We start from the raw sequence: 12,647 nt of genomic DNA, 5'->3' as shown, positions 1-12,647 counted from the left end.
TGTGATCCCTCTTTTTCCAGTGTGACTCCTCCTCTCCCTGTGTGACTGGTCTTCTTATTCCCTTGTGACCTTCAGCCAATGCTTTATCCTTCAGAATTTTAATTCTTTGGGGGGAAAATTGAGTTGGAATAGTTAGTGCATGCAGGAAGCCGGTTTGACGGCCGCCATTACAAGATGGCACCGAGCTCCTGCGGTGTAGAGTAAACGACTCCATATTAGGCAAGGCTGCAGAGCAGTGCCTCCCGCATGCGCAGTAATGCATAGCAACCATGGCCAATCCCGTGGCCGGGGGCATCGACAGGCGAGCAAGTAGCCAATCCAGGCACGACCCGTGTCTATTCTCCCTATATAAGCAGCTGCCGTTTAGTCCTCAGGGCCCCTCGCTTCCTGCTCTCCCTTAAACCAAGAGGCTCCAATAAAGCATGATTTGCAGAAGAATTCTCGACTGGTGGTTGTTCTTCCCTGCTGGTCAGGGAGTTCGCCGCAAGTGCACACCTTTAATCCCAGCACTCAGGAAGCAGAGGCAGGCGGATCTCAGTGAGTTTGAGGTCAACCTGGTCTACAAAACACATTTCAGGACAGCTAGGACTGTTACACAGAGAAACCCTGTCTCACAAAACCAAAACCAAACCAAACCAAAAAACAAAAACAAAAAAATCCCCCAAACCAACCAACCAAACAAACAAAAACCCACAATTAAAACAAGCAAAGCCAGGGTTGGTAGTGCTTGGTTTAAATTCCAGCAATCACGAAGCAGAGGCAGGGAAATCCCTGAGAGTCTAAGACCAGTCAGGCAGCTACAGAGAGAACCTGTCTCTAAAACAAATTAATAAATTAATTAAATTATGTACAGGAGGGATGGCTCAGTGGTTAAAGGCATGTATTGTTTAGTTCCTACCATTCTATCTAGTGGGTCACAACTGCCTGTAGCTCCAGGTGATCTGGCACTTCTGAATTCAAGCCCCTGCAGTCTTGTGCACACACACACACACACACACACACACACACACACACACACACTTTAAAATAAGAAGGTAAACTTTAAAAATAAAACGAAATTAGAAGCACCAAAGGTAACAGAATATATGTGAGAAAATTATACTATATTGCTGGGCATTGGTGGCACATACCTTTAGTCTCAACTCTCAGGTAGAGGGGGCAGGTAAATCTCTGAATTTGAGGCTGAGATCCAGGACAGCCAGAACTGTTATACAGAGAAACCCTATCTTGAAAAAAGGAGATAGAGGAAGGAAGGAAGAAAGAAAGGAAAGAAAAAAGACAAAATTGCGCAGCATTAAAGGGAGTTTAGATGAAGTATACCATGTTCATGGATTGGGAACTTACAAACATGGAACTGCTCTCAAATTGACCCATTTTTTTTAATGCAATGGCAAACAAAATACTAGTAGAGTTTTTGAAGAAATTGGCAGAACATTTTTAACGTTTATATGGAAAAGCTAAGGCTTTGGAATAATAAAAAAACACCTTGATAAATAATGTTGGAGCTCTATGCTACCTAATTTCAGGATTAACATAAAACTACAATAACCTAGTCAGAGTGTTTTTGTCAAAGGTTGCAGTATAAATCAGTGAAGAAAAATAGAGATTGGAAAAAAATGGGCCAGAGTATTGATTAATTTATTTTGTTTGTTTGTTTGTAGCCTTGGCTGTCCTGGAGCTCTGTAGACTAGGCTGACCTCGAACTCAGTGATCCACCTGCCTCTGCCTCCCAAGTGCTGGGATTAAAGGCGCGGGTGCCACCAGTGTTTTGACAAAGAAACAAAGGTGATTTAGTAGCTTTGGTTTCTTTGTTTGGGGTAAGGTTTCATTATGTGATGCAGGCTGGCCTTGTGCTGGAAAGTAGTCTAGGCTTGGTCTTGAATTTGAGAGTGTACTATACATCTGCCTTCTCAGATTACAGATTACAGCTAGGATTACAGATTCATACAACCATGTCTAGTTTGAAAGGGTAGACTTTATTTTCAATTGATTAATTAGCTTGTTATGTATATGTGTGTGCCTACTTGTCTGTATATGTACTCTGTGAGTGTGTGCATTTTCTCGTGGGCGGGGCTGGGTATGTGGCTTAGTGGTAGAGTTTAGATGTAAGAGATCCTGAGTTCGATGCCCAGAAACCCTAGAAATATGGGTTTTTTTCCTTTGTTTTGTTTTTGTTTGTTTTTCAAGACATTTTTTTAAAAGCTATGTATGTAGCTTTAAACCTGTCTTGGAACTCGCTCTGTAGACCAGGCTGGCCTCAAACTCACAGAGATCTGCCTGCCTCTGCCTCCTGAGTTCTGGGATTAAAGGCGTGTGCTATCACTGCCCAACTTATCTTTTAACTAAATAATACAGAAAACATTATAAAAACAGAACAAAAGTGAGTAAAACGGAATGGGAAATATAGGCAGTGTTGGAACTGGGTGATGGTAAGCTAGTGTCTAAATATACAAGATGCAGGGGTGAGCCAGGCTCTGGTCTACGACTAAGTTTTCTGTTGCCTCCCCTTTACAGCAGAAATAAGAGCATAAGAGCCCCTAGCTCACGATGCCCCGTAGCAATGCAGTGAGCTCATGTTGAGTTGCCTGCCTATCTCCTGGCAATCGAGCATCTGGATTGCAGGCATTGCCACACCTGCTAGCTGTGTGTGTGTGTGTGTGTGTGTGTGTGTGTGTGTGTATGTGTGTGTGTGTGCATCATAGTGCTGGGATCATATGTTTTTAACAAGGGCATTTACAGTCAGTTTGAAAGGAACCCCAGTGGATAAAGGCATCAGTGTGGAGATTCCCGGGGTCCAGAACCAGGCTGGGCTCAGAGCAGCTGATATTGGAGTCTTTCCAGTGAAGATGCTTTGGGGGCTGATGACATGGCTCAGGGGCCTGCTGCCATGCCTGACAAATTGAGTTGGATTGACTTCTGTAAGCTGCCTTCTGGCTTCCACACGCACACCGCAACATGAGTGCATTCCTCATAATAAATAAAGGTAAACATTTAACCCACCCCCCACAAGATGAGGGGACACCGGGTGACTAACAGCCTGGAGCAGGAGGTTTCACCAGTTTACTTAGGTGGACCAGCAAGCCCGTGGATCCCTTTGGGTACTGGGATGACAGGCGGCTTCCAGGCTTTTTATATAGGCTCTGGAGATTCGAACTCAAGAGCCTCGCTTCCACGCATGCCAAGCCATCGCCCCAGGTCCCCTCTCCCTGCTTTGTCTGGCACCCAGGATACCTAAGGTGACTTGTCTTCACTTCTGACCAGGTGCACAGGCTAACTAACTCCTGGGGCTAAGATTCAGTTCAGGTGTCTGGCCATGCAGCCTGGGCGCCTCAAAGAGCCTTTTAATTCTGCATCTTCCTCTCTTTCTAGGCTTTTCTAAAGCCGCTCAGTTGTGCTGGGGACATTTGATGTGGCGTCGTCACCATATACAAGACTTTCAAGTGCAAGGGCTGGCAATATGCTCTCAAATACAGCTTAAAGAGTGACAGGACCTCGTTGGCCTGGAGACTGGCCACCCCAGGTGTGTGGAGAGATGCCTCAGGGGTTAAGCACTTAAAAGTGTTTGCTGCTCTCACAAAGAACCAAGCTTGGTTCTTAGCACCCATGTCTGATGGCTCACAATGTCCTGTAACTCCAGCACCAGGAGATTCAGTGCTTCAGATATCTGCGGGCACCTACCTGCACTCATGTGCACACCCACCCCTCAGTGTGTGAATGTGAGTGTGTGTATGCATGTGTGTGTACATATATAAGTATATATGTATGCATGTATATGTGTATATGTGTGTGTGTGTGTGTGCAACATAAAACATTGTTTAAAGGAAGACACAGAGGTCAGGCTAGGCATGAGCACACATGCACACAGGCAGAGACAAAGACTAATGTGGTTTCTTTTAATTGCCATTTAAGGCTCTCTGCAGCTGCCCCTACCCTCCCCTTCCCTTGGATGACCATTTTTGTAGGCTATAGGGGACTAGGGAACAAAGCCTGGGGTTGGGGGGGGCACACAGCAGCCCCAGTCAGGTGGTGGGAGAACAAGCCACAGTTACGAATTTATCACAACAATTAGCACTGAAGCCTGGGAGAGCTGTAGAGTCGGGAGGCCAGCTCCTCTTTGTCAGGGTCTATTTGGCGGTGACCTTGCTCTGAAGGCGATGGTATTCCTTCAGCCTGTAAACCAGATGGAAAACAAAGAAAAATGTAATTTCACAATAACAACATGTGCTCTCTTCAATTAATTCAGGCAGGATGGGGGCGGTGGGGGCAGCTGTTTGTTAAGATGTGTGTGAAGTTGTCTTTTTCTTAGGTCCCCTCTCCTGCCCTAGCCTCCCCTGGCTCCTCCAATCAGGATAATGTAATTAATTTATCAGAGGGGGAAAACGTTGTTTTTCATTGTTGAAGATAAAGCGTTTAACAGGCAATAGGAGAAATGAAGAGGCCATTATGTTCTGGCCTTTTCAAAAGGTTTATGGGGTTATAAACTAGAGGCGGCAGGAGGCAGAAGGTGGAGGGGCCTGGGAAGTCTGGCTGCAGAGGTCTCTGCAGACCTGGGGTGGCTCCCGGGAACCAAGGCGCACTGCCAGAGCCAGGAGAGGCCATCTCTGTCTTCCTGACACAACCCCATGCGTCAGGAGCTGGCAATGGAAAACACAGAGTTGGTCTTCCTCACTCAGCGCCAGTGATTCTGTGTGACTCTCGTTGAGTTACTTAACTATTCTGGGCCTGTGTCTGAGGAACTTTCAAAATCTCTGCACGAATTAAAATAAACTAGGGGCTGGCAAGACGGCTCAGTGAGTAAAGGTGCTTGCTGCCAAATTTCAAGTCCGAGTTTGAAACCTAGGGCCCACACGGTGGAAGGCGAGAACTGGCCTTCAAAAGCGGTTTCTGACTTCTATACATAAAAAGCATACACATAAATAGAATAAAAATTTTTTAAAAAGAACTAAAACTAGAAAAGAGCCCAGGAACAGCTGTCACGATGACCTCGCTTTGAGCACAGCAGCCCTAGCCAGGGGGCAAGCTGCTGGGTACTGCTGGGTGCTGCTGGGCACTGCTGTGTACCAGCATCTGTAGCTGTGAGCTCAATTCCCATAGGCTCCTGTGGGAACGTCATCACACCCGTGGGGCAGGGGTACCCACCCTGAGCTTGGGGTGGGGTCTGAGACCCCGGGTCCAAGTAACTTCAGGTATTGCATACGACCCCCAGGCCTCGGTGACTTGTTGCCTTGACCTCCATCTGGGGACAGTGACGTAAAGATTCTTTTGCCCTTCCGGCCATTTCCCTATATGGTCTGTCCAGTCTAGGAGCTCACAGTGTCTCTGTGACTGGAGGCATTAGGGCAATTGTTAGAAGCCAGGATAGAATCCAGGGAGTCAAATGTCCACTCCCTCAGATTCTGTTGCCTATTAGGCCTGCTGAGAATGGGAACTTGTTGGGTGGAGGACCTACATGTGGATGGACAGGGACATGGTGTGTGAGGGGTCAATGGAACATCAGACCCCGCTGCCTATAGCCGGAGACCTCTGATGATCGGCATGGCCCAGAGTCTCTCACCTGAGCGAGTTGATGTTGATGAAGCCAGTAGCATCAGTGGGCTCATAATCGCCCTGCACGTTCATGCTGTGAAGAAAGAGCAGAGCTTAGCAGTGCCCGGCCACTCCCCTCTGCCCAGTCCTTCTCTGTTCAGCATAATTCTGGGAGCTCTGCACTGGGTCAGGTGCCATGCCAAGTAGTGCCCAGAAGCCTCTACCCTGAGTGCAAAGAGGCACCAGGTTTTGAGTCCCAGCTCGGCTAACTCTAGGTCTGTGAATTCCTCCTGCTATTTGTAAACTGAGGTCCTCCACAGAGCCTGAAACACCCTATAGCATCCGATGTTTACAAACTGGAGCAGATGATGGTCTTTCTGGAGCCGAGGGACCCTGGGAGGCATTTACAGCACAGAGTCCCATGGAGTCACCTCACGAACCACACAGACCTTACAGAACCATCCTGACCTAGATACCCATGGTCTGACAGTAGCTGTCATCTGCTGTTGGGCTCAGTAAAGCTGTCCTCCCCTCTGCAGCTCCACCGTAGCAGCATCCTCCCTGGCAGCCATCCAGGACTTGTGACTGCCTGCCAGCCAACTCAGAGAGCCCAGGGAAGCACGCTGGTTCCCGGGGATGAATGTGCACCTTGGGAATGTGAATACCAGTGGCTCTCATCATTGTCAAGGGCTCACATGAAGTCATGGAGCTGGGACATGGCAAGCATTTGCTATGATTGGCATCCCATCCATCCATCCATCCATCCATCCATCCATCCATCCATCCATCCATCCATCTATCCATCATTTATTCATTTAGACATTTTTTAAGCACTCGGGTCAGCTGGGCCAGGGCAAGCAGTGGTGGCGCATGTCTTTAAACCCCAGCACTCAAGAGACAGAGGCAGGCAGATCTCTGTGAGTTTGAGGCTGATCTGGTCTACAGAGCAAGTACTAGGACAGCCAGGGCTACATAGGAAACCCCTGTCTTGAAAAACAAACAAAACAAAACAACAACAACAACAAAAGAGCATCACATGTTACAGGCGCAAATACCACTGTCACCCAGAACCTGGATAGGTTCGGCTTTCGGGGCCCTGCAGTCTCAATTACCCCTGACTTCCATGTTGTTCTTAATCAGGCCCTTGTCTTAATCAGGCACAGTGCCAGCCTCACAGCAAAGCAATCTCAAGGTTCTTGAGGACAAGGAGGTGGCCTATCCCCTCAGGAGTCCTTTCCAAAGAGGTAAGACTGGGAAGCAGGTGAGAAGTACCTGCTACCACATGACTGAGGTCATGCCTCTGGTTCTCTGGAACACCCCCACTCCCGTTTCTGGTAGCCCTGGTTTTGCACATTCAAGGGAAGTGTTATACCGCTGAGCCACACCTCCAACTCAACTGTGGACCTCTTCTAAGGACAAATGAGGAAAGGTGGCCTCACCTATAACCCCAGCACCAGGGTTGAGAGGTGAGAGCTGGCCTAGGCTACATACATAGCAAAACCCTGTCTCTTCATCTCCCCCTAAAAACCAAAAGGAGTCTCTGTCCACATCCCATGGGAGCCTTGAGTTTTAACTTTGATGTTTTTCAGGTCCCGAAATCACCCCATGCTCTGCCTTCCATGACCTTTGTCCTGTTTTTCCCTTTCTTCTCCAGAGTTCCCTTTGGGGTTTGGGTTCTGATGACATCTGGAGCAACCAGTGACCAGTGTGCTCCCTCAGGAGAAGAGGATGTCAGGCGAGCACTGGGCTTCCTTCATTTGTGCCTATATAGTCAGGAACGGCTGGTCTAGACTAGGGTACCAATTTGTGCAATTATAGTCAATAAGCCTTCCTTGCCTGGGTGCATTTGCAGCGCTGGGAACACACAAGCCAGCATCACTTGCTCTCCAACTCCTGTCAAGCGGGCTCTGTCCAAAGTCCTCGCCTTTAGTTACCGTCCTGGGAGCAGGCTGGCCACTGAGCCCTTCCCTCATCTGGGCCATAGGGCCTTTTCCCTTCACCTCCATGTTTCCCAAGTCAAAATAAACTCTCTGTATCATAGTCCATAGGAGGTAGAGGCTGAAGGACAGGAGTTCAAGGTCATCCTCTTATACTGAATCTGCGGAAAGGAAAGTCTGGGCTACGTGCGACCTCATCACAAAAACAAACAAACAGAAACAACAAAACCCTCCCCTTGTCCAAGACAAGCTGGACAAACAGCCCGAGGAGTCCTGCAGAGAGGGCCCCATCAAGGACAGACCTGCCCTATGAGGCTGCCCAGAGTCCCAAGCCGTGCTTGTTTGGGAACGGAAAGCCTCTTTTTTGAATAGTGCTTTGGTGTGTATGGGGGGGGGCGGGTGGAAACAGAGTTTACAATGATTTTTTTTTTTTTTACCGCCTCTGACGGTCTACAGAAAAACCTCTGTGCTTTTATTTTTGCTCATTCGAGTGGCTCTGACCTGCTCTATAATTACATTACTTTCTACCTACTGCGCCCGGCATTTCCAGCTCTGCTACCTCTCGCAGCTTCCTCGCTGGTCCCTGTGACGCTGTCACTCAAGGGCTTTCAAGTCAGCGATGTAGAAATCAAAAAGAAAAGGGAAATGGTTGGGGACGCAGTGAGAATAACTGCTTCTGCTTTTCTCCTTTTTCCCCCCTTTCCCTTTTTACTTTATTCATTTAATCTCCCTGAGTGAGACTGTAAGGTTTAATGAAGGGTTGGGCAGGTTATTAGAGGCTGTTCATTTGGAGGGGGAGGGGAGAAAGAGCCAGAGAGAGAAAGAGAGAAGATAATTTGACATTTACCCCGACTGATCTAAACTGATTCGGTTATATTTATGGCTTATAAAGTGTTTAGAGAGATTGAAGTGGGGGGGAAGAAACTCAATATGGCAGAGAGATGGGGAAGGGAGAAAAATAATATTGACTGCCAAACAAAACTCATACTTAATTCCAAGTGGTCCCTGGGAGGGCAGGGCAGGTCTTGCCTGAGCCAGCTGGGGCTGGGGTCCTCCTCAGGTCGTTCTGCCTGGCTCTGTGGGCTTGTTCCCATCCACAGCCTGGCCAAGTGACGCCCAGGGGACATGGCTGGGCTTCCCAGGGCAGGCTACCCTCAGTCACAAGAAAACCTTGAGTCTCTCTTGTCTCCCAAGTCAAAACAAACTCTAGGCATTGATTTGGAGGAGTTTAGAACATATCAGCTTAGCTAGCTCACCATCTGCCATAGGTTTCCCTAACATCAGTCACCCTTGGCTTGGTCCTCCCAGAAGGAAGCTCCTTGAGGCTCCCTCTGAGTTCCCTACTCATCTTCCTCGGCTTTAGGTGGCCCCTTCTGTCCACAGAGAACAACAGGCTGGAGGCCCTCCAATGTCACTCCATTCTGTACTCATTGCCCAAAAACAGACAAGATGGGTTCTCCTGGGCTGTCTCAGATAAGACTCATACTCAAGGTGCTTGATGCTCACCTCTGAGCCTCCCTCAGTACTTACTCCCATACAGCTGGGGTGTGGGTCAGTGGCTGAGCACTTGCCTGGCGAGTGCCTTGGGTTCTATTGGCATCATTGAGGGAAAATGCAGCCCCCGCATGCCTCGTCATCCCTAGGGTGTTCCTGCACTTCCCCCTCCACTTCCAGCACATCTCCTAAAGGTGGGAGGCTCAGTCTGCTTTTCTGAGATCACCAACCCAGTCCAGCCTGCCAGCATTTCTCACTGGCACCCTTGTGACCACCCTTTGCCAGTGTCCGCCCTCACCAGTGAGAACCCATTGCTCAGAGCAGACACAGGACCTGAGATCCCATCCTGTCCTTCTCCTTATTATCTGACTCAATCTCTTAACCTGGCTTCTTAGTTTCCTCTCTCCCAGGTGTCCTTGCATGTCTGGATTTTCCCAAGCTCTTCCCAGGCTCAGAATCAGAGGTGCGGCCCCTGGAGTCTACCAAACCCACCAGGAGAATTCCTATCAAAGAAGTTGCTCCACAGCCTAACTTTTATACCCAGCCAGACTAACCTGCTCCTTTTCCAACTCTGCAATTTTTCCTAATTCCACATTTCAGCCTGCCTGGCTTCCTTTCTTTTGTTGTCTCATTTTTTGAGACAGTCTCCTGTGGCTCTAGATGACTTTACTATACATCAGAAAATGACACTGAACTGCTGATCCTCCTGCTTCTACCTGAGTGCTAGGATGATGTCACCACCACACCCAGCTTGTGCGGCACTGGGGCTGGAACCCAGGGCTTCATGTAAGCAGGCACTCTACCAACTGAGCCTAGCCCATCCCTAGCCCATGGCTATCATTTGAATGACACTTTCCTCCCCAAATGGCCTATTGTAGGTCCATGATGTTACACATATGTGTCCCCCACATAAAACCTGACAGGAAATCAACAAGAATGTGCTGGGAAAGCTGCCCACATACGACCAGATGGGCTGAGGCACCAGGAACCTACCTCACCAGCTCTTCGTTGTACAGCGAGAGTGGAGACTCCCGGCCAAGGATGTACACCTGGCCCTTGAAGACGGACACCTGCACCTTCCCTTCCACCCGCTCCTGGGACTTGGCGATGCAGTGGCGGACAAATTCACACTCAGGGCTGTGCCAGAAACCTGTGGGAAGGAAACCACGAAGGTGTTGTGGAGGGTCCCGCTGGGCCTCAGGCCGGGGCACAGGAAGGATGGGGATACAGGAGGAGAACTCCAGGCTTTATCCTGTGATGGTCTGAGGCTCAGGTCTGCCTTACTCACTTGTGTGAGCGCTGGCATGTGTCACTGTTAATGCATTGAGGAACCCATTGTTGTGCCCCATCCCATAATCATGCAAGGGATACATGGGTCAAGAAGTGACCTCCTTGTCCCCCAAAGGCAATCACTGCATAAGGGTCAGCAGGAGGATTACCCCTCCTTCATAGGGCTCAGAGGCACATGTCATGGGGCTAAGAAGTGAGGGTATCCAGGACTGTCACCCTGGTTTGTGGTCAGACAGGCCATGGGCTCCACGGTCTTCAGCTGTCTCCCTTTTTGCAAAGTGGGAATACCACAGCCTGTGCACCCAACAAGCATGGGGTATGCGGTGCTTCTTTGAGTGGCATCCTGGGAAGACCCCTGAACTGTTCTCTCTGCCCCGTGAATATTACCAAGTGTACATCAAGCCAGCTCACAGACAACCTTACAGCCGGGGGACAAGAACTCAGAGATCCTGTATTCCCACAGAAGGAGAGGAGGAGTTTGTTCAAGCTGACAGAGGCTGTAAGTTGGGCCTGGATTGGGCTAGAGGATACATCCTGTGACGACAGGCGCTTTCCTCTCTATGACCAAAGCATCCGCTATTTGCACATGGTGTTGAAGGCTACAGGGGACTAGGGAACAAAGTACTCGTCCTCCCCCTAGAGCCCACTGTCTTTGGATAGCCATTCCTTTGGGTTAGAGCAGGGAGCCAGGGAGGGACAGCAGGTGGCTGGAGTCAGGATTGGGGGAAGGGCAGGCTAGGCACAAGGTTTTTTTTGAAAGAACCAGGAAGGTGAGCCCACCTGGGCAGCTGCGGGGGCCAGATGGCCTGCGATCTCCTGCCCTGATAAGATGGTAGGTCAGCAGGGCCCAGCTACAGTTAGAGGCCTAGAGGGGACAGCATGGGGAAGAGGGAGGCTCAGTAGTCTGGTGTGTGTGTGTGTGTGTGTGAGAGAGAGAGAGAGAGAGAGAGAGAGCATAATATTCTGGCTTGCAGAGGTTGGGAAGCGCCAGACAGGGAGATGGGAGATAAGGTGTTAGATCTTTGGCCTCCACCATCTGGCCATGTTAGCTCACAGGTCACTCTACCCCGACACAGGATAGACCTCCTCAGGACTGTTTTCCCCAGTACATAGCAAGATATGATTACTTAACTGCTCTTCAGGGATGTGTGGATCCAATGAGAACTTAACTCTTCTGTTTAAACACTGTGTGACCTCTGGCAGTCCCTCACTGTCAATGTCTTCTCTGGGAGACAGGCCCAGAGAAGGAAAGGACTTGTCCAAAGTCACACAGCAGGATCATGGCAGATTCCAGGTCTGATGGAATACTTCTAAACATGGGACTTTAAAGACATGCCATTGGATTCTTTGGGCAGGGACATGCCCCCCATCTCTGCATGCTGCCTAGAGTCTGCTTTTCTCAGTTGGGATAATTAGCCCATTATACTCCCAGGCTGGGAGGCTGGGAGATGGAGCTGGAGATAGGAAGGGCAGAGAACAGTGAAGGAGCCACTGGCCCCTGTTATGGCCCCTGCTGTATCTTGGGATCTGTGTCTGTAGCCCACAGAGGTCTTTGACTCAAGTTTCTTTTCCCAGTGGACCCAGCCTGAAATGGGCCAGTGAGCCTGGTCCCACGGTGCAAAGGTGATCCTGCATGTCCAGGCCTGTGAGGGGCTTGGGGCTGAGCTACAGAGGGCTTCCCTCTCCTAGGCCCAGGATACAGGCCCCATTTCTGATGGGGACAAATGTCAGTTAAAGTTGTACATTATATTTTCATGTTGAAGACAAGTGAGTGGCCCCACGTCTACTGGGCAAGCTACAGCTGCCAAGTAAGATGTTCCACCAGGCCCCTTTGGGGTCCTGAAGGCTGACCTGGAAGAAGAGAGTATCCCCGAACCCCATGTAGCCAGTAGGGAACTCTGGAAATGGAGAAGGCAGAGGGAGATAGCTAGGTGGACCCAGACTCACAGACAGGGGGACAGTGGTCCTGGAATCCTGTGAACCCAGGAGCAGGCCTTCCTATGTCCGCCCAGTCTCCCCATTTGTGCCCTGAGGTCACATAAAGCAAAATGATACAGCAAAGTGGCGGGCTGTGAACCAGGGGTAATCAGTGGGCGGGGAAGAGATCCCAGCACCTCTTCGGCCTGGCACCTTTGAAATTTACAGGAGGGGAAACTGAGGTTCAGGGGCTAAGACCATTAAGCCAACCTAAGGCAAAGCCTCCCAACTCCCACACTAGAAACCACACCAGGCCTTAGTGAGGTAGCACTTGCTGTCACTGTCCCTGATGCACGGTGCATCCACGCCCTTGGCCCCCGGAGTCGCCATTTCTACTCTTCAGATAGAAAAGCTGAGGAGCAGAGAGGGTGAGGGACAGCATCCAGCTAAGCTGGGTCTACAGTGTGTCTCCTTCCAGCAAGG

General features: G+C 49.7%; 1 protein-coding gene across 1 annotated transcript in view; it reads right to left on the bottom strand.

Annotated features, from left to right (window-relative positions):
* Window positions 1-3,879: 3,879 nt before the first annotated feature.
* Window positions 3,880-12,647, bottom strand: part of Ass1 (argininosuccinate synthase 1) — a 48,122-nt gene continuing 39,354 nt past the window's right edge. The window contains exons 14-16 of the mRNA XM_038335663.2: window positions 9,951-10,107; window positions 5,555-5,620; window positions 3,880-4,170 (exon numbers count right to left, since the gene is read on the bottom strand). Coding sequence (XP_038191591.1) covers window positions 4,125-4,170; window positions 5,555-5,620; window positions 9,951-10,107 — 269 coding nt within the window. The 3' untranslated portion in view covers window positions 3,880-4,124. The remainder of the gene's footprint in view (window positions 4,171-5,554; window positions 5,621-9,950; window positions 10,108-12,647) is intronic.

This window comes from Arvicola amphibius, chromosome 7 (genome assembly GCF_903992535.2).
Source record: "Arvicola amphibius chromosome 7, mArvAmp1.2, whole genome shotgun sequence".
In the NCBI taxonomy this organism is placed as follows: Eukaryota; Metazoa; Chordata; class Mammalia; order Rodentia; family Cricetidae; genus Arvicola; species Arvicola amphibius.
Note: the sequence above shows the minus strand (reverse complement) of the source record. Positions and strands in the feature narration are given on the sequence as shown.